This window comes from Blennius ocellaris (genome assembly GCF_963422515.1).
Source record: "Blennius ocellaris genome assembly, chromosome: 12".
NCBI classification, from domain to species: Eukaryota; Metazoa; Chordata; class Actinopteri; order Blenniiformes; family Blenniidae; genus Blennius; species Blennius ocellaris.
Window position 1 is genome coordinate 8,312,787 of NC_137661.1, and position 21,980 is coordinate 8,334,766.

The 21,980-nt window shown below is 43.3% G+C and overlaps 1 protein-coding gene across 2 annotated transcripts; it reads left to right on the forward strand.

Moving 5' to 3' along the window:
- On the forward strand, positions 1–21,690 carry dazap1 (DAZ associated protein 1). 2 transcript variants are annotated; one of them, XM_080506241.1, is made up of 12 exons: positions 1–125; positions 1,360–1,400; positions 3,097–3,263; positions 3,727–3,792; positions 4,910–5,017; positions 5,238–5,286; positions 9,372–9,454; positions 12,743–12,890; positions 13,056–13,088; positions 13,827–13,976; positions 15,525–15,689; positions 20,706–21,690. In XM_080506241.1, the coding sequence occupies exons 1-12, from the start codon at positions 94–96 to the stop codon at positions 20,912–20,914; spliced, it is 1,251 nt and encodes a 416-aa protein (XP_080362367.1). In that variant the 5' UTR covers positions 1–93; the 3' UTR covers positions 20,915–21,690. The 2 variants fall into 2 exon arrangements, with proteins under 2 accessions (XP_080362367.1, XP_080362368.1); XM_080506242.1 differs by having other exon boundaries at positions 4,913–5,017.
- Positions 21,691–21,980: the final 290 nt, after the last annotated feature.

The following is a 21,980-nucleotide window of genomic DNA, read 5'->3' on the forward strand; positions in this document are numbered from 1 at the left end:
GTGACCTTCCTCCGCTCTCAGTCTGAGAGGGGCAGCGCCGAAGCAGCACGCCGGTCACAGCTCCCACACTCCCCCCTCGCTTTAGCTTCAGAAATGAACAACAACTTAGTCGGAGACGAAGTCGGGTAAGACGCGCTTGACCGCCGCTCTCCGCTGAAGCAGAGGGGACTGTATGAGGGGGTGGGTGGTGGTGGTGGGGGGATCGTAACTCGCGAGCGGCTCGCGCTGTCGTCAGCTGCCATCCAGCCGCTAGCGTTAGCTAGCGAGCTAAAGCTAGCTCCGCGGACTAGCCCGGAGAAAGACGCAGGAAAAGTGAGAGCGGCTCTCGGCGCCGCGCGGCTGTCAGCGCTGGCGCTTCGCTGGGGCGCACGTGGCGTCTTTGTGGGGTCCCGCCGCCGTGCTCGTCGGGGGGTGTGTGCGGAGGTTGCGGTCACTTATCCCCCGTGTTGTGTTCAGTTAGCTCGGAGCCGCCGAGCTAGTCCGGCTAACGCTTGCCAGCGAAGCGAAAGTCTCCCTTCGACTCCGCCGGCGTGAGGACGTTTAGCGGGCACTGCCGGGGGATGGAGCCTCGCCGCCGACCCCCCCCCCCCCTGCGCTCCGCACACGCAACGCTCCGAGCAGCCGTCCTCGACGCGCACGTCCTCCCCAAGTCGACCCGTTTGATTTTGTACGTTTGAATTGCCGCTGAAGTTCCAGGAGCGCAAAGCCCGGCGTCTGAGCCCGGTGGTCCGCATGGATGGAGGCGGGCAGGCAGCCTCTCTCCTCCGCTGCCACGGTGACAACACGGGAGGGGAGGAGGGGAGGGGAGGGGGGCTTTCAGAGGTCCCGGCCGGTACACTGCCGGCTGCAGGCAGAGTGCGCTCGCCTGGTAACACACCACAGCTCTGTCCCGGGGTGACTTACGTGGCAGGAGGTTCATAAAAAGACCTTTATTGTTCCGGATTTTTGCATTCAAGCCCAAAGCTGACATCCACAGAGCACCGGGCTGCACATGAGTCACATTAAACACGGTGTGTGTGTGTGTGTGTGTGTGTGTGTGTGTGTGTGTGTGTGTGTGTGTGTGTGTGTGTGTGTGTGTGTGTGTGTGTGTGTGTGTGTGTGTGTGTGTGTGTGTGTGTGTGTGTGTGTGTATTCACTGATGCTGCAGCAGATTTAGTGGCTGTGCATGTTGTGTAATTTCTGTGTGCTTGGCTGTTTAATCAGCTGTGCCTCGAAAAGAAAATGCTTTCAGTTGTTTTATTGTTCACGTCATGCCTCTTCTCCCTGAATGTCATTCTAACCTCATCAGAGTAAGACATTTGTATTTGTATTTTTTTTTTTTTACCCCTCAGTTTAAGTAATAGTGCCTTCTACTTTCAGGAAGCTGTTTGTGGGTGGATTGGACTGGAGTACCACACAAGGTTAGTCCCACCAGTCAGTGGAAGAATGTACATCTAATGGTTTGTTGAGGAGCAGACGTGGCGCTCTGACTGGTTGCTCAAAGTATAGTTATTTTGCACAACACAGGGTAAGTCAAGGCAGTAATGCTAAACTAAGGTGGCGATTTGTCGTCTTGTTTAGTTCTTCCCTCATGTCAATATGGTGATGGTGTCTTTGAGACGGTCGGTGTTTTCGTGTGATTATTTAAAGAAGGGTGTCTCATGTGGTCAGTGTTTGGTGTGGACATGGCCACGGCCAGCAGACTGATGAATTCCTGAACTCATCTTTGACTGAGCAATTCCTGAACAGAAGAGTGTGTTGACTTAATGTAAGCAGCTGATTTCAGATCATTGGCTAATAATCCACTTCTTTATCAATTCTGAGGTGGCCTTTCTTTATTGACAGATGGATGTATATGTAAAATATCAGTGAATATTTAACACATTCATCAGTCGCACATTTTGACTTGCAGCATTAAGAATATAATTTTTTTTTTGTTGAAATGTCAGAGATGATTGTTTATTGCGTCTGACATGAAAAGTGGACAAAGTAATGCATTTTGTTCATAGTTTAAAACATTTTTTTGGGACTTTCTGATTGTTTGACAGAATGAGTCGGTCAAAGATCTGCTCTATTAAAATGATGGACAGCTCTCTAAATCTTCAGTTACTGTTAAAATATTCAGTCAGCGAATGAAAAATTACAATTTGTTACAACGCCTGAGTTTAATGTAGAACTAATCTGCTGGAGATTCTATCGCTGCAGCTCTTTGTGCGTCTGTATGTTTCACAAAATATGCTCTATAAACGTCTTCCTGTCATGATCAGCTTGCAGCTGATGTTTCTTACTATTATTTTCTTGCGTCTCGATCACTGTGTCATTGTGATTATTGCTACTGTTCGTTTTCATCCTTGCAAAAAATTGCTGATTATCAGACGTAGACGCTGGCGGTGGAGTCGACATTAAACTGTACGTCCGGTCGGCGTCTCACCACTCCTCTCGTTCAGTCCTACCCGGAGATGATCTAGTTTGTTTAAAGGCTTTTCGCCTGCTCATGCTTGGTTGGCCATTGTGTAACTTTGCACAAGTGCTTGTCTGTGTTAACAACACTGTTAACATTAAGGTCTGAACCACAGCGCCACGAATGTCTGAGGTTGTTTCTGTGGCGGTGCCCGAGGGTTTTCCAGCGATGAGGAAAGCAATTATGGTAACGCTCCAAAGTGACTCCTCATTTGTTCAAACTTGCACGCTTCGCCTTTCCTCTGTGGGCGGGAGCGGGAGCATCGCATTTGTTTGTGATTGTGTATCTGGTACAATGCAAGATGACAGCGGGTCAGTGATTTGTCGGCCCTTTAAAAGTATGGTGCAAGTATTATATTTATGTGTTCAGAGATGGTGAAGTCTCCAGCTATTGCAGAATAACTCAAAATCAAGGTCACGGCAACATTTTCAGTAGGTGACGTTGAGTGGTGCCTGTGGTTTGGGTCCCAGTTTCAGTTTTTTATTTCTATAGTCACATTTAGCTCCATGAAGACATGGGATTCATCAACCATTTCTTTATGTTGTTTGGAGGCATACTGTATCGAGTTGAGTCTTGTATTATAATTTCAATATCTGCTGTGTTTTCCTTTCTTGTTTAAACTCCACTGTTGAGTTTTTACTCTTTTCTTTCCTCAGAAACACTGAGAAACTACTTTTCACAATATGGAGAGGTAGTAGATTGTGTCATCATGAAGGACAAAACTACAAATCAGTCGCGAGGATTCGGCTTCGTTAAGTTTAAAGACCCCAATTGTGTACGAACAGTGCTGGAGACAAAGCCACATAATCTCGATGGAAGAAATGTGAGTATTTTAAATCTGAGAACCAGATAGTTAATTACTGTGACAGAGATTGCCGGTGCTTAATGTGAGCAATGTGAAAAACCTCAAGTTGTATTTTATTTTGCCCTTCACAGCAGTATTGGAGAAAGACACATTTTTGTTTGAGTTGTAGTTTCCCAGATGATATAATACAAACGATGTGCTCTGTGGGGACTGATGTTTGCAGATCTAAATTTCCATGTTCCGAGTTTAATTAGCAATGAAATTAAACGAGTCCTTGCTTGTCCATTAAATTCTGCACGCTGAGCCTTTGGTCATTGGCATTTTGGCTAAATTATGCTGATCGTCCAGGAGAATGTATAAGTATATGTGTTTTATAGTGTCGGAAAGCCAGTGTATTGCAACGCACATAGGGAGGAACATTTGAAGGTGCCTTTGCTCATATTTGGGGCTAATATCAAACGTTTCCTCTCTCTGCTGTCAGATTGACCCGAAGCCATGCACTCCCAGAGGAATGCAGCCTGAAAAATCTCGAACCAAGGAGGGCTGGGTAAGAGGAGTCTAATTTCTACTGGGAAGGCTAGGCTAGGTGTTTCGGCTGGAGCGAGGCTCCTCTTCCTGAGGTTGGACTCTAGATTTATCAATTTCTTCCTTTGCTGGTCGTCCAGGAGACATTAAGCCAAGTTTAAAAATGGTTTCTTCGTTGAAAGAATAGTTTTTTTTCTGGCTCCAATGCATAACCTTCCTACCTCTTGAGTGTACTGGACCAAAGTTAGGTTTTGTTAAGCCACAGTCTCATCGAAGAGTCTCTGACTTTAAATAACCTTTATGTGTGACAAAGGGGCTGCAATCCCATCAGCAGCTCTCTGCTGCAGCTTCCACTTGTCTACTGACACATAATAAGGTCACACTTTCCTAGATATAACCTCACATCTTCCTGAGATGTCTTCAGTCTGTGTCGTCACAGTCGACTAGATGTACAGTCGCATTATATATATATATTTGTAAAGTAAATAAGATCTTTTTATTAATATATAATGTGTTACCTTTTATTGAGGTAAACTGTTAAAACATTTGAAGGCGTTGGCTATTGTGCTGCATGTAATTACTTTCAGCAGTGATTTTTTTTTCTTTCTCTCTGCTCATTCTGAAAGGCAGATTTCTCTGCTCCAACTTGGATAATTTGTGGGGAAGATCAGCAATGCTATCAAGCCTCGGCAGACCTATTACCATCATTTTGTGTCTTTCAGGCAGTGGAAGCTTTTGTTGTTTAATCTCTGCTGTCAAAGCAAGTTTTAACGGTCTCGTATTTGTCTATAAGCAGAAGCTTGTCAGATGAAGTCAAGCCGCCGATACTGAACATTTTAATCAGGAAACAAATGATGGGATTGTTAGAAATGGCTTGTTGTGCGCTGAACCTCGCATTTCCAGTTCGAACACAGCCGCGGTAAAATGCTTGGCGGTTGTGAGTGAGCGCAAGAAGCCGTGTTCTGTGATCTGTGGAGACTAGTGTTTGCATTGACATGACATGTTAAGAATTATACCCCAGGGCAAGAGGAGAACCTAATTTCTTCAGTACTGTCTGAATAGATGATGGCTAACTGGCCCCTTCCCAGAGTACTCCTTTAACAGACACTCAAATCCATACACTCCCTGTTTTCTTTCAGAAGGGCAGCAAAGCCGATAGCAATAAATCAAAGAAGATATTTGTAGGTGGAATCCCCCATAACTGCGGCGAGCCTGAACTCAGGGACTATTTCAATAGATTCGGAGTGGTGAGTATTTCCAAGTGCATAATGCAAGTCAGCTCATATTGTTGTCAAGTGTGCTTGAATAGATGTGAAATTGAACATGGTCACTAATACAGTATGATACTATAGTGGGATGGGATAATGAATTATTTGCCCATATTGAGGCAGAATATTTAATTAGAACACGAAGGGACCCTGTTCATTTTTCTAAATGGAGCCACTGTTTCCCTTTGTCCCATTCAAGGTCACAGAGGTGGTAATGATCTATGATGCGGAGAAGCAGAGGCCCCGAGGTAAAAGCTGATCCCGTTTTTTCTCTCCCCTCTCCATACCTTACCATCTTAAATCTCATGACAAACTATACTGGCCCAAAGAGAAAAATCCCATTTAACCCAAGTCATTTAATTCAATTAAAACACAGTGACCTTTATCAGGGTTTTTGTGTGTGGGGAAATGTGCACACCAAGACAAATGGCAAAAAACACCATCATTAGTAAACACCTTACCAGCTTGTGACCTTGTGTTTATAAAACAGATCTTATTTAAAAAAAAATTATAAATAATCCACTCCCCCCAGTATAATAGATCTTGAAAAAGGGGCTGATTTAATTTCTTAAGTATGTATTAAATTTACGGTCTTTCTGGGGTAAGATTCAGATTACCATGTCAGATAACACAAAATGAAATCCATATCCCAGCATGCATTGTTTTTTTTTTCCATCTGCACACCGTTTCCAAGCACTTTTATTTTCACTGCTCTTCATGACCTTGTGAAACGACATAAGTCCATTCCATGTGTGCACTTCTACTCTATTAAGCATATTGTGTTCAGTATATAAAAAGAAAAAAGACTGAAGCAGGGCACGGCAATTAGATATATAAGAAGTCTTTATTTGAGCTTAAAACAACTGGCTGGGCTCAAACCTTTCAGGAGGCTTCATAACAATTGACATGTGATAAACGTTCCTCCTCAAACAGCTTAAAGACCCTTGGAAACACTCAAGTCTGCACCACTTAATGTTTCCTGGAGTTATATTGTTTTGCCCGCAGCAATAATGAAATCTCCATCAGCATTTATTAGTACAGTTAATGATGCACGTAGGAGCCCTCGTCACAGTGGCTCATGAGCCGTTACTACATTGAAGGACGATTTTAAAATCTGTCTTTTTCCTAATTAGCAAGAGTTTCACCTTCCCATCTGAAGGGTTTGTCTTCATGTAATTGTTTCTCCCGTTCACGTTTGTCACATACAATGATTTTCCGTCTAAAAACATCAGATCATTGTTTAGACATTTATTTCTACATGCGAGTAACGCGTTTTAAGCATTTTCAACATATTAGAATTCAATATACGCTTTATAAAATAGGATGTCGTGAAATATTGTAATGATTTGAAGGACTGTTTTTATATGTTCAGGATTTCTGAGCGACGCTCATTTATGACAAATCAGGTCTATGCGATTAATCTAAAATTTATGGAATTTCCACTTTCATGCAAATATAATTTGTGAACTCTTCCATTTCATTCTAGCGTCCTATATATGCTCCTATAGACCAGTCATGTTGAAGTAAAACACTACAGATGCCTCAGTACAGTCAGAAAGTCACATTCACATCTTTTTTTATTCATACTAACTCGTAAAGTAATCAGTTACGTTTTTAAAATGTGTCATTAGATGATGTTAGACCAGCACTCAGTTGAAATATCAACTAAGAGGATGGAAATGATGTCCATGGTGCCAGTATCTAAAATTTGATCAATTAAAATACACCAAAAGACAAAAAAAAAAGCCTTTAATCAGAACTATGATTCAGAATCTATCAACTCTTCCTGTAGACCTTTCTGTATAAAAGAAGTTCTTCCTGTTTTTGGAAAGTTAATCAAGAGCGTCAAGAAAGAAGGAAGATGGGTTACAGAAAAATGGGTGCTCCATAAAAACGAAGCACTAAATCAACCATGCAAGTGGCACATTGAGATCAGTTTGAGCATCTATCCAGGGATTTGTCTTTCGGCGTGGTTTACCGTGGCCCAAAATACTAAAAGGTGAATGCAGGATTGTTACTCAGAGAACAATGGAGTCATTTTAATGGACTCGAGGTCTTTTGATATCTTGTCAGTTTTGCCAACCCGTTTCAAAACGACAGACTTTTTGTTCCTGCGCTTCAATCATAAATGTGTCATGAGTCTGTGACTTGTGCCGACACTCTGAGCGCCGTCGGCCCCACCGGGAATCAGACCCGTGCCACCGGCGGTGTCGGTGTCGCGCACTGTTCGCCGAGTTACAGTCACAGCTGCTTCATCTGCATTTGTCCTACATAGCGACGACGCAGCGGCCAATGACCCGCAACATGCATTAGTGCTCCCCCCTTCAAAAGCCCATTCATTCTCTGTTGGGAGAAACCCAGAATAGTTTGTCTTTGGGATTTAACATGACGTACTGCACCAGTAACAGTCATTACATAATCTTTAATAGCATAATCGGTTTCTTTTACTAAAAAAAAAAAAACCATGAGCTGCTCAATGTTGGAATAAGTTTTATTTTACCTTGATTTAGACGTAACTGATAAATGTATCTTAAATGGCATAGTATGTGTTTTCCCATATGTAGAGAGTTAAGTATTTTTGTAAGTAAGCCCTTTCTATTTTTCTTTTTTGTCCCTCCTTCTCCTCGTGAATGGTTTGAATGTGATTAACGGTGTCTTTTAAGATTTGTCTTTTCTCCTTTAGGTTACTGTGCATTGACAGGCAGCACAGAGGTACAGGCCAAATTTAAAAGCCCCTTGATTCTGCACTCGGTTGAAATGGAGTGTACACAAAGCTGCATACGTTCTTGATCTTTTTTCCTAAAGAGCAACACATTGATTGGGTTAAACTATTTAATGTGGATCCATTTTTTTTGGTGAATAGGCCAATAATATCGACCGTGTACTTTCTCAACAAAATCTGGTCCTTTTTTCAATAAACGTTTCTTTTCACACAACTTAGAAAAGTTGTTGTTTAATGCATTTAAAGTGCCCGCAGATTAAAATCCAGACATTTCACAAATAGATGTTTTTCTTTGAAATACTGTCAGAGCGTAAACATGGTTTGCTTTTTCACAACCTCAAATGTCATTTTTGGGGGTAAAAGTCACTTTAAGGAATTTTATAAATATCAAAATTCCTTCAAATATGTTTTCATTAATTATCAAAGCATTGCCGCAATCCTGCAAACAATCAAATTTTCAGTGCTTCATCCGATTAACTTGCAGTGAATCTGCAATAAGTTAGAAGCTGACACGTGATTTGTTTCACAGTTTTCTCACAATTGGAAAGAATCTATTGCTCACTTGTTTCTGAATTGAGGCTGGAGACGGTCATTGACAGATGTTATTAATAGTCATAGATCATGACGCTGGGGATTGCCTGGCGTGGTGCGAGAGGTCTTTAAATCCTCTGATGTCTCACAGGATCTTTAATTGGATTCAGGTTAGGTCCCTAAGTAGAGATGTGCCCACAACCCAATTCTGCCACAGTGAAAAGTTAATCAGATTGAAAGTGGATCACTGCAGCGCGCAGCAGTTGGTTAGCGCTTAAAATCTGTGTTGTCAGGAAAAAAAAAAAAAAGCGAAGGACTGAACCAATAGTGAAGCTGAGTAGCTGCTCAAAAAATTAAAATAAAACTTTGTGTACGCCCCACAAGAACCATCAAATTAGCAGCTTGTCCGTTTGGGAGAACAATGGCCTATATCTTTGTGTTACCATTGTGAGCAGTATTTCAATTGTCCATTTTAGGCTTATCCTGGCTGACTCAAAAGTAAAACCCTGAAATTGGGAAGGCTTGGAGAAAGCTTTTAGGCATTCAACAGTTTGTGTTTCTCCATATTTTTTGTGATGCATTAACAGTGGCTGCTGCGAGTGTGTGCTCTACAGCAATATGCCAAAGGGACAGATCAAGGTGGGGTTTGGATGAAACAGCATGAAGTAACAAGATGTGATATTGATTCAATTGGCATTCGTCTGCGACATATTCAGTCTTGTTCGAGCCACTAGAATTAACTTATAACCTTTTTTTTTGTTTTTTTTTTTTTAACGTGACATTTCACATCGAGCCAAATGCTGTACTTGTCACCTTTTTGATGTTTTAACAGCTAAGCGATCCATCATTGGTCCCTCTTCGCCAAATATTTCTCCGCACACTAAAGACAAAGGCTCCCTTCAATGCCCTCATTGCGATAGTCTTAGATTTGTGTTGTTCTGCACGTCGGCAACGTCATCCGAACCCCAGGAGCCTCCTGCTCAGCCTTGACAGATCCTCACTCTGCTGAACCCCAATACTGTTCATCTTGTGTTGTCACAACCCCCCTGCTACCTTGATTCACTCTTGGTCGTTGGCTAGGTTTTGGATTTATTACTTTCGAGGCCGAACAATCAGTGGACCAGGCTGTCAACATGCATTTTCACGACATCATGGGCAAAAAAGTGTGTAGTTGTAGTTTTATTTTACCCTTAAAATCAAACGGAGGCTTGGGCGACGAAGAGAGAATCATACTATGATGCTGTTTTGTTTTTGTTTTCTTTTTTTGGGGGGGGGGTTGGATGAAAGTTAACATTCCCTCTAGATTCCCATCAGTGAATGCAGCATCATACGTCACAAATTCAGCCTCTGACATTTGACATTAGTCACGATAAGTGATTTACTTATTTGAATTATTTTTATTGCAGTGCACACCCCCATTTACACTTGTGCTTTTAGTTTCCAGACGCACTCATTCTTCACTTGCTGTTATATTACAGTTTCAGTTGTCGCCCAAGGCTTTGTTTAAACCGACCACTCCTTTAGGATGTCAACTTTTGTAAGACGATATAGCTCATTGTTGAGTCTCAACTGAATTTGATGTTCTGATCGAAAACTGATAAGAAACTAAAGATTACAGTTAAAGGTTTAATCTTGATGCTCGGTATGTTTGAGTACGAACCACCTAAAGGATTGGTCCAATCAGTTCTGTTTCTTTTTTTTTTTTTTCCTTTTTTTTTTTTCCTCTTTGTTTTCTGGTGTTTTTTGTTGACAGTTCACTTACACGTCAACATTTTTTTGGTTAATTTTCCTTTCCTTTTTTCTTTTTTCTTCTCTTGAAATGTTAAAGAAAAAAGTGGAACTCGGTGACCTCAGTTGAAGAATCTCCATACTGTGTCTGTCAGTGCTCCCCACCAGGAATCAAAAAGCTAAAGGAAACTGGAGTCACAGAGTGACGTGTCGCCGCCCCGTGGTGTTTGCTTTAACTCCGTGGGCGCACCAGATGGGTGGCGGGAAAAAAAAAAAGCGGCACTAAATTCACTGTGGTGCCGTGTGTATACATGCTTTGTAACCTTCTGGTGCGCCTGCTATTGTCTCCTCTGTGTGCACACTACTAAAACTATATTACAAAAGAAATATTTGTCGAGTTTCGAGTCCAATTGTCTTAAAACTTATCGAGATAGAATTCAGGGGGAGAAACTGCAGACCTGTCCTGCATCCCTGCAGTTTGAATATCAATTGTTCTTGTGTCAATAGCAGGTTTTCTTGTCGTATTTCAAGAGGAAACGACTGCTATTTGTTAGATCTTTTGGCAAATTGTTTTTTTCTTTTCTTCCCCACATTGTAAACAATGTGCACCTGGTGCCTCAGCTCAGTGAAACCACCCTGAGAAGTTCAAGTCGGGGTTTGTACTTATGTGGTGAGGACATGTCCTGACAGGTCGGTTTTAAAGGCTTGTAAAGGTCCTATTTAACCGCACGCCACTGCGCTTCACCCCCAAAAGAGTACGTTTGTGTTTAGCAATTGCTGGACTGCGTAACGAGAGATATCAGGGGGCGGCAGCCAGCGTCGGGGTACGTATGGCCAGGAGGTGATTGTGGTCCGGAGATGATGATCAGTCCTCCACAGTAGAGTTGCATTTACTCAGTATATCATGTCATCACGTGTATCCTGTTTCTGTCTTTGATCCTCGCATGAATACACAAGTAGCTGATCTGTTTGAAGGTCAATCTAGGATATTTGACACGCAGGAGACGTTTTGTTCATGTATGATACGACTTGTGTGAGGTTTTGAAATTGAACCGGCAAGTTCTACTGCCATTTTTGTGGAGAGTGTAGCTCGAATCAAGCTCCACCCAGACAAAGATCCAGAGAGTAACGACCGCAGGTATGAAGTGTAGAGTGTGAGGAGATGTGACCAACATGAGTCTTTATGTGTTCATCATCTCGCCCCTGAAGCAACTTGATTAAATTAAGTCGCTCCGTGTCCAGAGTGGAGGACACAGGTAGAGCCTTCCTGAATGGGACCTTTTTTTCTATTAGAATTGTCAGATTTGTATTGAAATGTCACCAGTTATCACATTAAGAAGATGAACCTAATCCCGTCTCCCTGGTAAATGATTCAGAGCAAACTGCTGTGCTGGTACTCTCCGGTGGCGCCTGCCCCCCCTTGACTTTGCCCTCGTTTCAAGTAGGAATCAAGGCTTGGCTTAATCCATTGTTCTTGAGTCGACATTACCTTTTGCTGGGACTTGAGGGATGCTGGGAGATATGAGTTACCAAATTAGAAATTGGAGCACATCAAACTGTGGAACAAATCCCAATTCTGCTGTTGGGGACTGTGCAGGAGTCATGGTATCCATCACTCGTAGCCGTGATGCCCACGGGAGAAAGTGCTCAGGTAACTGCCGGCGGCGGCGGCGAGGCCACTGCCGGAAACATGTGCATGTAATTAGGTCGACAGAGAAGGAAGAGGGGAGGCTGGGGAAGGTGGTAACACCTTAAAGCGGGGAAGGAATTCGCGATTCGTTTTCCTCCCTGCAAGGTGACCCCAATAACTCAACCCCTCAGTCTATTTCTGCTCGGCTCCCCGTTAGTCTCAGCTGGTTTCTTTGCTCTGGTTAATGCCGGTAGCTTTGCCTAGTTACCGGCAAGAAACTTTTGTTATTGGGGCTGCAAATACATTTTTGACCTTTTTAAGCCAATACTTCAAGTCAGTGGCAATTAGTTTAAATGTGCTGTGTGGCTTATTTCTTTTATATTACCATAAAGATTCCTGAACTGACACTTGGGGTCATAAATATTGACACTTGGTTTTTATAAGGACAGTTAACCATAATTTGACCTTCTATCTACTAAATGTCACTTGGAAAAATATTTAGTCACTTTTGACACAGTATGAAGATTCACCTTACGATCGACTGGGGGAAAAAAATCAAATTTGTACTTTCTGCATGTTTACTTTATATTCTATTAGAGCTGAGATACAGAGTTCTCTCTACATCCATTCCCCTCTAAAACTTATTCCAAATAAGATGAATATTAAATTCCTTATAAGCGTTAGCTGGATAAAGGTAAGTCATGCTATTCCATTAGATGGATTTCTATTATATAGGGTAATTTGTAACAAAAAGGATTTCTATGTTTCTCGGGTACATTTAAAAAAATGTTGTAATCTGGAGTCATTTTAAACATTTTATCCTTCAAATCTAGAGGAGTTTTAATCTTCAATCCTGAAGTTTGCCTTTATTGACTCGTACCTGAGACACATAGCGACACAGCTTTAACGGCTACACAGTAATATTAATTTAAACAGCTGCCCTAGATTAGTCGAATAGACGTAACGTTTCATTTCAAACAGGCCCAACCTAATAAGTTGAAGTATCCTAGGTAGGACAGGTCTATAGAGGTGAGGGACTCCGTTGACCTTTTTACTGGTGTTGCCAAATGTCCCCCACTTGTCCTTTGTCCAGGTGGAAGTAAAGAAGGCCGAACCCCGCGACAGCAAAGCTCCTGGCCAGCTTGGCCCTTGCCAGTGGGCACCGAGGGGCATCTTGAGTGCAGCTAATGGTTGGACGGCACAGCCTGCCCAGGGCTGGCAACAGGCGTATGGGCCACAGGGTGAGTGGGAGCAGAGCGAAGTGTGAGGAGCGTGCTGTTTACAGGACAATTCTTCACTGGTTGTGTTAAGTCGTGCTCGTACTGTCACTCTGAATGTTGGAAGTGTATTCTGTGATTATCTTTAGTTAAAAAACAAAAAACAACTCTTTGTTTTTCCTTCTGAAGGAGTGTGGGTGTCAACTACTGGCCAGCCAATAGGTAGGTGTGCTCCCTCGCCTTGCCAACACACAAAGCTTTCATATGTTTTTCTTTGTGCGTCTCACATGTTGGGCGGCTGCGAGCGTCCAGATAGACGTGGTCATTTTCTTATCTCGACGAGCTCTTGTGACAGAAGCAGAGCTGCTCTCGGTTCTGGCCAGTAGGCTGGTGACGGTTAACAGTGCGTGTTATCACAGATTCATAATGGCTGAAGGTGCTGATAATTTGCAGCCTGAGACAGATGGCGACGTTGACTGGACCCCCCCCCCACCCCCCCTCTCCCCTCGCCGCCATTGGTCAGACTCGGCTTCACGTCTCCACCTCCGGGTCAACCCGCAGTGCTCGCTGCAGCGTCGGCCCTCTGCTCGCTCAGAACATACTTTCATTTGTCTGGCTCCCCTCCACCCTCAGTGTTTCAACCATCACCCCCCCTTTTGACTCTGAGAGTCACTTCAAGGTCACGGAGTAATACGACGGACTAGTTGCCACGATCTCTCTGAATAATTCCAGTTCCAAGTCCTTTTGTTTGTATCGACCCTTCTGTTTGAGCCAGGGTTAGCAACCCATCAGCCACCTTGGTCTACACTTTTCATCGTTTGCTGTTGTTTATAAACGGTTCAACAAGACAATAACTATATTAAACATCTTTGCCAGTATTTTTCTCTGTCATTTATTTAAAAAAAAAAAACTTCCACCGACAGTTTAGACGTCAAGTAAATGTGTTGTATGTTGGGACAGGTGGCTATGGCCCTCCATTGACGGCAGCACGGGGAACCCCCACGCAGCCTCCGTCACCCTTCAACGCATTCCTGGTCACAACCCCAGCGGGTGGATTTGCTGCACCTCAAGCCTACCCTCAGCAGGCCTACAGCACAGCACCTCAGTTTGGTCAGTTGCTTCTTTCCCTTTCTTTTTACAAAAATGTTCTTATCGAGGGCCTTCATAGGTCGGGTTGAGCTCATTGCACTTACACTGCAGCCTGTCAACTTGTGGGTCGTGTCGTAAAATAACAGTTTATTCATCTGGTCTATGTTGTTACTGTTGCTGTTACTTTTACACGTTTTGTGTTGTTGGAGAGGAAAAAAATAAGTCTTTATATCAAATTAAACGATAAAGATCCAATCTTTATACCTGGATACTGAACAAAACATCTTTTTTCTTTTCCTTTTTTTTTTTGTGATCCAACAAAACTGTCTGAATCGTTCCGCAAAGCTGAGAAGCACTCAGACCTACAGATTTTTACAATTTATTACACACTGATGTTGGTAGTCCCAGAGGTTTCTGTCATAAAACCTTGAAACATTATTTGAAATTACAACTTTCAGGGTATTTTTTTATCACCCAGAAGCTCCAGTGTTGTTTTCTTTTCTAATAAAACGGGTGTGTTATTGTGTTTATTTCAGCTTCTGTGAGCTTTCAATATAAGAGTAGTAGTTGATGTAGCTGTGGTCAGGGAGGGTCGTCCGTCTTATCAGGGATAGACGGTACAACTCGTATACACCCAACATGTATTCAAACTTTGCCTGTATGGTAGTGGGCTTTTCACTCTTGTGTGTGTCTGTGTGTTTTTAAATTGTTGTCCATTCATACACCTCAAATAATTATTACATGCTCAGCAGAGTTGGTGCAGTTTAATACGGCCATTTATCTTTTCAATAGATATAACTTCACCCAAAACTCTTTTGTTTTTTTTGTAAATAAGAATGAATGCGTCAGTCCTCGCCCGTAGTTAGCTGGGATCGGCTCCAGGGCCTTGTGACACTGCACAGGAGGAACCACTTGTGGATCTTCTTATGAGAGAAATGAACCAAATTGGTTTAAAACCGGTTTTGTCGTCATCTGGTCGGCTGGTACAGAGTTCCTTAAAGGGGTCATATTATGCAAAATTCACATTCTAACGGTTTTCCGACGGTAATATACGTCCCCAGACCTGGGAATGACGCCCCAGAAGTCAAGAAAGTCTTGTCATTAGAAAAAAAGAAATTGTGCTCCAACGAGCAAATCGGAAGTCAAGCCCTTTATGGTGTCGTCTGGGGTTTAGATAGTCCTAATCAAGGTAGGCTCCTCCCTTTGACTCCTCCCACAATTAGGCAGCTCTGCTCTGGCACATGGCACCACGAGAGGAAGAACTTCCTCCTCTTCCCATAGATGGGCGTGTGTGGGCGGAGCCAGTCCAGCTCACACAGACACAGCACATTCTGAATGCAGCTCATATGGGTCAATCAAGAAAAGGCTGGATTCGGGGCCATAAACGTTGACGACAACATTTTCGTACCAACTCGATCCATATTAATGTGTTGAAAATCTGAATGTAATATGACCGCTTTAACTGGACCTGGTCGTGCTGGTTTCAGATGGTTGCTTCTATTACTCTGACCTTGAATTGTTAGAAGATCCCAAAAGAGAAAAGTAATGGATGTCATGTGTTTTGAACAGGTTACAGTTTCGGCACGCCCCAAGCAGACCAGTACGCGCCACAAATCCCTCCTCCACCAACGACTCCGGGAACAGCAGCGCTGGGCTTTGCCCCCGCCACAACGCCAACTCAGGACTTGAGCAAAGCTCCCACTGGGCAGCCCGATTTCCCTTATAGCCAGTATGGTAAGGAAAGCACCATCCATAAAGGCGAATGCTGCCCCGTTTCCTCTCCCGCTTTAGGTTTATTCACGCCTCTGTCTCAACCGTGTCCCAGGATATATTACTAGGCGCAACTGCAGATAAGTGAAGATCAAGACAACAAGCTGTAGACCAGCAGACGCTTGCTGTCGGACCATTTAGCTTCAACAGCTACACATGCATACGTGCGTCTTGCATACATGAAGCTCTGTAACTCTGCCGTGACGACGCTGCTGAAGTTCCACCATATCCAGGAGTTTCCCAGCAGTGAGTTGTGTTGAGATTTTCCTGCTGGGCTGTGGGTTTGATCAAAATTGGTAGGTTTGAATTAGATCATCCTGCCTTGCGGTGTTTTTCTTTCTTTTGCATTTTCATTTTGTTTTGTTTTATTTGATTTTAACCGACGTACAGTTTTATACTATTTATAAAAATGTTTGATTTTTCTTTTTCTTTTACACTATTAAAACCCTTTGAATTACTCCCTCCTCTACCTGGTCCGCCTCCCCCGTCTTCTTCTGCTTCACCTCCACTGGTGACTGTGGTGTCGTCTTTTTCTAGATTAGGCACAACTGGCACAAGTTACCTGTCAGCATGTTCATCAGTTTATCTCACTGAAGATTTGCATGCTTGTCTGCAAAATGGAACCTTTGCCCCTCTAGCTTGTGGTTCTAGAGTTATCATGCAGGGGTGTCCAAACTCTGCTCTGAGGCTCATTTATGTGCTTGATGATGATGATGATGGCATCATTGGATTCAGGCGTGTTGAAATGGGGAGATGTCTTATGCCCGCGACACACTGCAATTTTATTTTCCGTCCCACATGAAAGATAACAGTCGTGAGAGAATCAGAATTCCCCCCACAAGGATTAATAAAGTGATTCTGAATCATGGCGGCATCGCTGGTCTCCGATTCTCGTCGTCGTCGTCTCGTGGCAACAAAAACAAGCCATGAGAAACGCAGCATGATACTTATCAACACTGTAGCTAAACACAAGTCGATGCTCAGCAGCTAGAATGGCAAAATGCACCAAATGGTATGTAACATGTAAACAAAAATGTTTTGGAGAATTTCTCTCAAAGGCTCCATTCATGTTTCGGTTTCATGAATGGGCGGCGCAGGCTTAAGACATGTTATTCTTGAACATTCACGTTGACTCGCGTACGAGGTGGGTTCGCGTTTTCAAAGTTGACAAGATTCCCGTCGTACAACGAGGCGAGCTCTGAACTTATCAGATTAAATTGCTCGGTGTGTCGCGGCCATAAAACATACGGGACGCCAACCCTCCAGAATCACAGCTGGATCCTCCTGCATGTTTTTTTTGTTTTTGTTTTTTTACGAAATTGTTTGAAGATTTGGCTTTATGGGCACAATTTTTGCAGAGAAGTTGCCTTTGGCCGGTGAGCCAGGAACATATTCCTCCTGGATCCCAGCAGAACTGATGAACTGTTGACCACCATGCGCTCTGCATCCAGAGACATGAAAATACAACATTTTAATCCACTTCAGTATACATGCTGAGAATTACGATTATTAACTTTCTCGGATGTAAGGCAATTGCTGGGTAGTTTGGGTGCCGCGTGCTCGTGCAGGAGGAAGAGCCTGAGGTCCTGCTGGGAGCAGGAGTGGAGGCTGCAGGGTTTCACACCTGCAACAACATAAAGGCTGAATTACTGTGAAAACTTTGAACTCTCAGGGGTTAAAATAACATGAAACTTTGGGCAACGTCGTCGTATAACGTCACCGTTGGACGCAGTGTCGCTTTGACTTTACACTCTTCAATATTAGCATTCTGCTGTTTTTAATTGCAGCCTTTAATCTACTTTTCAACCTCTGCAGCGACTCCGGTACTCGTACGGTTCCTGGCAGCAGGTCTGCCACTCCACATTATCTGCTTCTTTCATCCACCCTATTAATTTTCCCCCTACTCTTTACTATGCCCCTCTTTGCCCGCCAAATTGCCCCTTGAGGATAAATAAAGTTGTTTTTTTTTCCTGATTCCGAACTATCCAGCACCCGATGGAAAAAGAGAATTTGGTCACAGGAGCACAAATCTGGAAACCAATTCTTTGTTTTTTTGTTTTGTTTTGTTTTTTGGTCGTGTTGGCTGGCTGGTAGTTTGATTCTGTTTTGGCTCTCCAGCTGCTTCAAACGGCGAGTTCACATCAAAAGCAGTCACGTGACCGCGTTCAGTCATGGCAGGTGCTCGTGTTGTCTGGTGTTTCCTGCTTGTGCCGACCTCCCATCCAGCTTTCTGCTTTTTCCTGTCTGCTGCCTGTGTGAGGCATCCAATTCATTCTAGAACCAACACAGCCTCACTAACGACACTTTTATTGAGTGAACAGACACTGTGCTGCTGTTAAAACGGCCGCAAAGACATGATAGTAGCAGGCACCAGTCTGACGTTTGTGTGACGACCTGGTCAATGTTAGTTAGACAAAGTATTTTTGTTCTTAACGGTACATCCGGTTAGTGACGCTTTCGATGGATTTGGAATCCAGCCGGTGGTTTTGCATGTATATTCATTAATGCTTCATTCTGATGCTTCAGATCCACCAAAGCCGCACATCCCACTGCAACAGTGGTCTTCCTGTATGGTCGTTCTTAACGTATACAATGTACATACAGCTGGACTGCAGCCCTTTTTCTAACTAAACATTTAACCCTGAATGATGTCCAGCTTTGTTGACGTCGTATCTTTTAGCAAAGTCTGAGCACTGACATGTATTTCAAACGTGACTCTCGATCGCTCCACCGTCGTTGTGATAAGTGTCGTCGGTAATTCAGCAAATGTACTGCTTCTTGATCGTTGTGCCTTTAAAACAAAAGCTCCAGCGTTCCAACTTTTGTAGACTGATCAGTTTATATAAATATATATTTTGAAGTCACGCCAAGAACAAAAAAGAAAAAAGCCTCAGTGTGAACTTGCATGCTGGAGATGATTTCACTCGACAGAAATGCAAATAAACTCGGAATTTTGTTGGTCAAATATTTCATTCAGTCCAAATTGCTTGTTGTCCAGGGAGTTGGTCAACTTCAGCGTTTGCCTGCAGAACCATTAGAGTGCCGTGGTTCTCTGCACCACTCTGAGGAATTTGTAGTCTTCAGGGTTTTGATAGCCAAATAAGACCAACGGGACAAAAACATGTCAAACAAGAACAAAATTGGGCCAATGAACAATGTTTTAATCACTGCATCATGCAAAACCACTGGTTCTATTAATCCTGCTTGTTTGGGGGGGAACGGTTGTTGTCTACCTGCATCGTAGCGTATTGCACACATTTGACAGAATTCCCAGAGACCAGGCCGCCATGACAAACAGGCTTTCCAGGTAGTTAGAGCTCACACTCGGGACGCAGTAGTACGACTCCCAGCTGAGGTGGAAGAGTAACGCAGCGCTAGATGCAGCGTAGGCCCAGTAAGTAAATGAGTAAATGCAAGGCAATGGTAGGGGGGGGGGGGGGGGGGGTAACGATGTAAAGTAGGCCGGCGGCAGTATCTGGGTTCAGTCAACCTGGTCTCCTCATCTCCCTGCTAGGCCTGGGTACCTACCCTCAGGACCCCTCTGCCTACGGACCAGCGCGTCCTTCTCAGAGTTATGGTGAGGATGAACAGGGAGGAAATAGTGCAGGTAGGTGCAAGCATCGTCTTCTCAAACCACGACAGACGCATCTGTTCAGTACTGTAGTGTTTCTAGAGCTGCAACCCGGTTCTTTGCCGTCTCTCTCTCCCTCTCTCTCTCCCTCTCTCTCTCTCCCGCTGGCTCCCCACGTAGTATTTTGCATGTACATTTTGCATGTACATACAAATTACTGGGTGTACTCTTTTGTGTGGTAAAGCCCGGCGATCGCCTGTCACACAGCCGAGTGGATCGGAAAGACGAAGAAGAAGAAAGGAAAAAAAGAATTTGTGTAATAAAAAAATTTGCCTGGGACCTCGTGGTTTCCCTCGGCGGCCGAGGCTTCACTACCCCAAGACCAACCATGTCCTCCTTTCTTTGTCCACTCCGTCTCTCTGTCTGCATCGCTTTGCTGATTGTAAAAGGATGATCTAATTGTGAGGAAATCTCGTCATGGTTCAGTTGTCGTGATGCATCAGCTGTCCATTCACCCGTTGTGCCCCCCCCCCCCCCCCCCCCCCTTACCCCCCCCATGTACCGTTTCCTCACTGTAGCTTCAAAGGTGAGAAAGTAAGGAAGATTTTTAAGGACACCAGTAAATTTCAGTTCCTCCCAGGTGACTGGTGGGACACCTGGTGGCCCCCGAGATGTCGTTTTTTTTTACTAGGAACTATGTGTTTGTTTACTCTCTCCCTTTTCTCTCTTGTCTTTCCATCCCAGATTTTTTATACTGCACCCTTAAATGTCATCTAATGATAACATGCTGATATCCTCTCCCTTGCATTAACTGGATGTTACCAGGGCAAAGAAATAATAATAATCAGGTACTTGAGGCACTTCTCCTTCCTTGGGGAGTCACTCTGCTGAAGGGATATGGCGCCACCCAGTGTATGAACGGGGACATTACACATGTTCGTTCATAAGACTCCAAACTGTTTTTTCTCAGCTCAATGTGTTAATAAATTCAACTAAAACTTCCAATTTGTGTGTTTTTATGTTGAAAAGACTTCATAGCGTTAGTGGAGGAATCCACGTTAAAACTCTGCATGTTTGGTTTGAAGATCGTGAAGTTAAGGTATAATAAAGCCAAAGTCAAATGGAGGCGCATAAAGCAACAATATGAAAGTTATTACATATTGGACAATCTGATTACTATGAAAACATCCACTGTTGAGAAGATCTATTACTGATTTGAATTCTACTTAATAGGTCGACGCACAGCTGTCAAGTTATGAAAACCCTTATAAAACCTTTTTTTTTTCTGCATAAATCATTACAAATTCTCCATTTAAAAACACAAGCTTTCTCTCTGAACACGGTCCCTGACAGTAACACCCTCCTCTCACCCTCCCCTCCCCTCCCCTCACCCCCCCTCCCCCTACTAGGGTACGGTCAGGATCTGACCGCCTTCGGCCACAGTTTCGCGGATCCCGGCCAGCCGGCGGCGTCGTACGGAGCTCCGGCAGCGCAGCCCGCCGCCCCGCAGCCCGCCGCCGCCGCAGCAGCCGCCGCCGCCGCGGCTGCAGTGGCCGCCAGCGCGTTCGGCAGGGGCCAGAACCACAACGTGCAGGGCTTCCACCCGTACCGACGCTGACCACCGGCGGCGGCTGGGCCAACGTGTACAATTCTAACACACAAAAAAAAACACAAACACAACAAAAAAAAAGAAGAAGTCAGGGAAACTTGTTTTCGCGCTGGAAAAACAAATCTGGAAGTAATTTTCTTCTTATTTTTTTTTCTTTTTTTCCTTGAAAGATTGTTGAATGCACACAGTTTGTGAAACGTAAACATTTGTTACAGCAGGGATCACAAGTCCATTTAGGAGAGGTGTTGTCCATAAAAAAAGAAAATCTATAAAAAAAAAAAAGAAAACAGGGTTTTTGTTTATGAGTAACGTGCGATACATTCAGCAGAAAGAAGCTTCTACCCCCCCTACCCCTCCTTCCACCCCTTCCCACACCTAAACCCGTGTTTCCTAGTAGAAATAAACTACTTTGCAATAATTTTGATTGTCTGGTCAAACACTAGCACAGAGACTATATGTAAAGAGACTTGCATAGGAAGATGTATATTTATGGTGGACACAATTTAAAAACAGGGTCTCAAGTCTCCTCAGCTTTAAATTTAAGGGAAAATGTTTTTTTTCATTTGGTGAATTTTGTTTACTTTCTGAGCCTTTAAAGTTTGTTTAAATTCTGAGATTCTGAATATATATAAATATATATATATATATTATACACAAACTGTGCAATTTTTTAAAAAGAGAATTTTGTACTATAAATGTACACTGCTTGTTTTTTTATTTAAGATGTAGAGTTCCCTCAGGTGGCTGTTTTTGGGTGCATTTTTTGCACTTATGCAAAAATTAAGTTGTTACAAAAAAAAAACAACCAATGTTTCAAGAATAAATTGCTTGATTTTGCATTTGTTTCTGGTGTTTTGAGTAAAGTGTTGATACATGGGGCTTGATACTTGGTCAACAAAAAAATAATTGACCTTGTTTTGGAATCTTTAATAGGACCTGTTATTTGGATTTATCAAGAAAGTCCATATAGTGGCAAAACAAATTGTGATTAGGTCTACATATCAGTTCACAAGCACACACAGTGCCTACCCTGATGCCACACATGAAAGACTGCAAACTGCTGGTTGGAAAAAAA

Bases quoted from the DNA above. Each gene is read 5' to 3' on its own strand.
- dazap1 (XM_080506241.1), top strand. From the start codon at position 94: ATGAACAACAACTTAGTCGGAGACGAAGTCGG. The intron at 5,287-9,371 runs GTAAAAGCTGAT...GTCGTTGGCTAG, and splicing joins GGAGAAGCAGAGGCCCCGAG to GTTTTGGATTTATTACTTTC. The intron at 9,455-12,742 runs GTGTGTAGTTGT...TCCTTTGTCCAG, and splicing joins ACGACATCATGGGCAAAAAA to GTGGAAGTAAAGAAGGCCGA.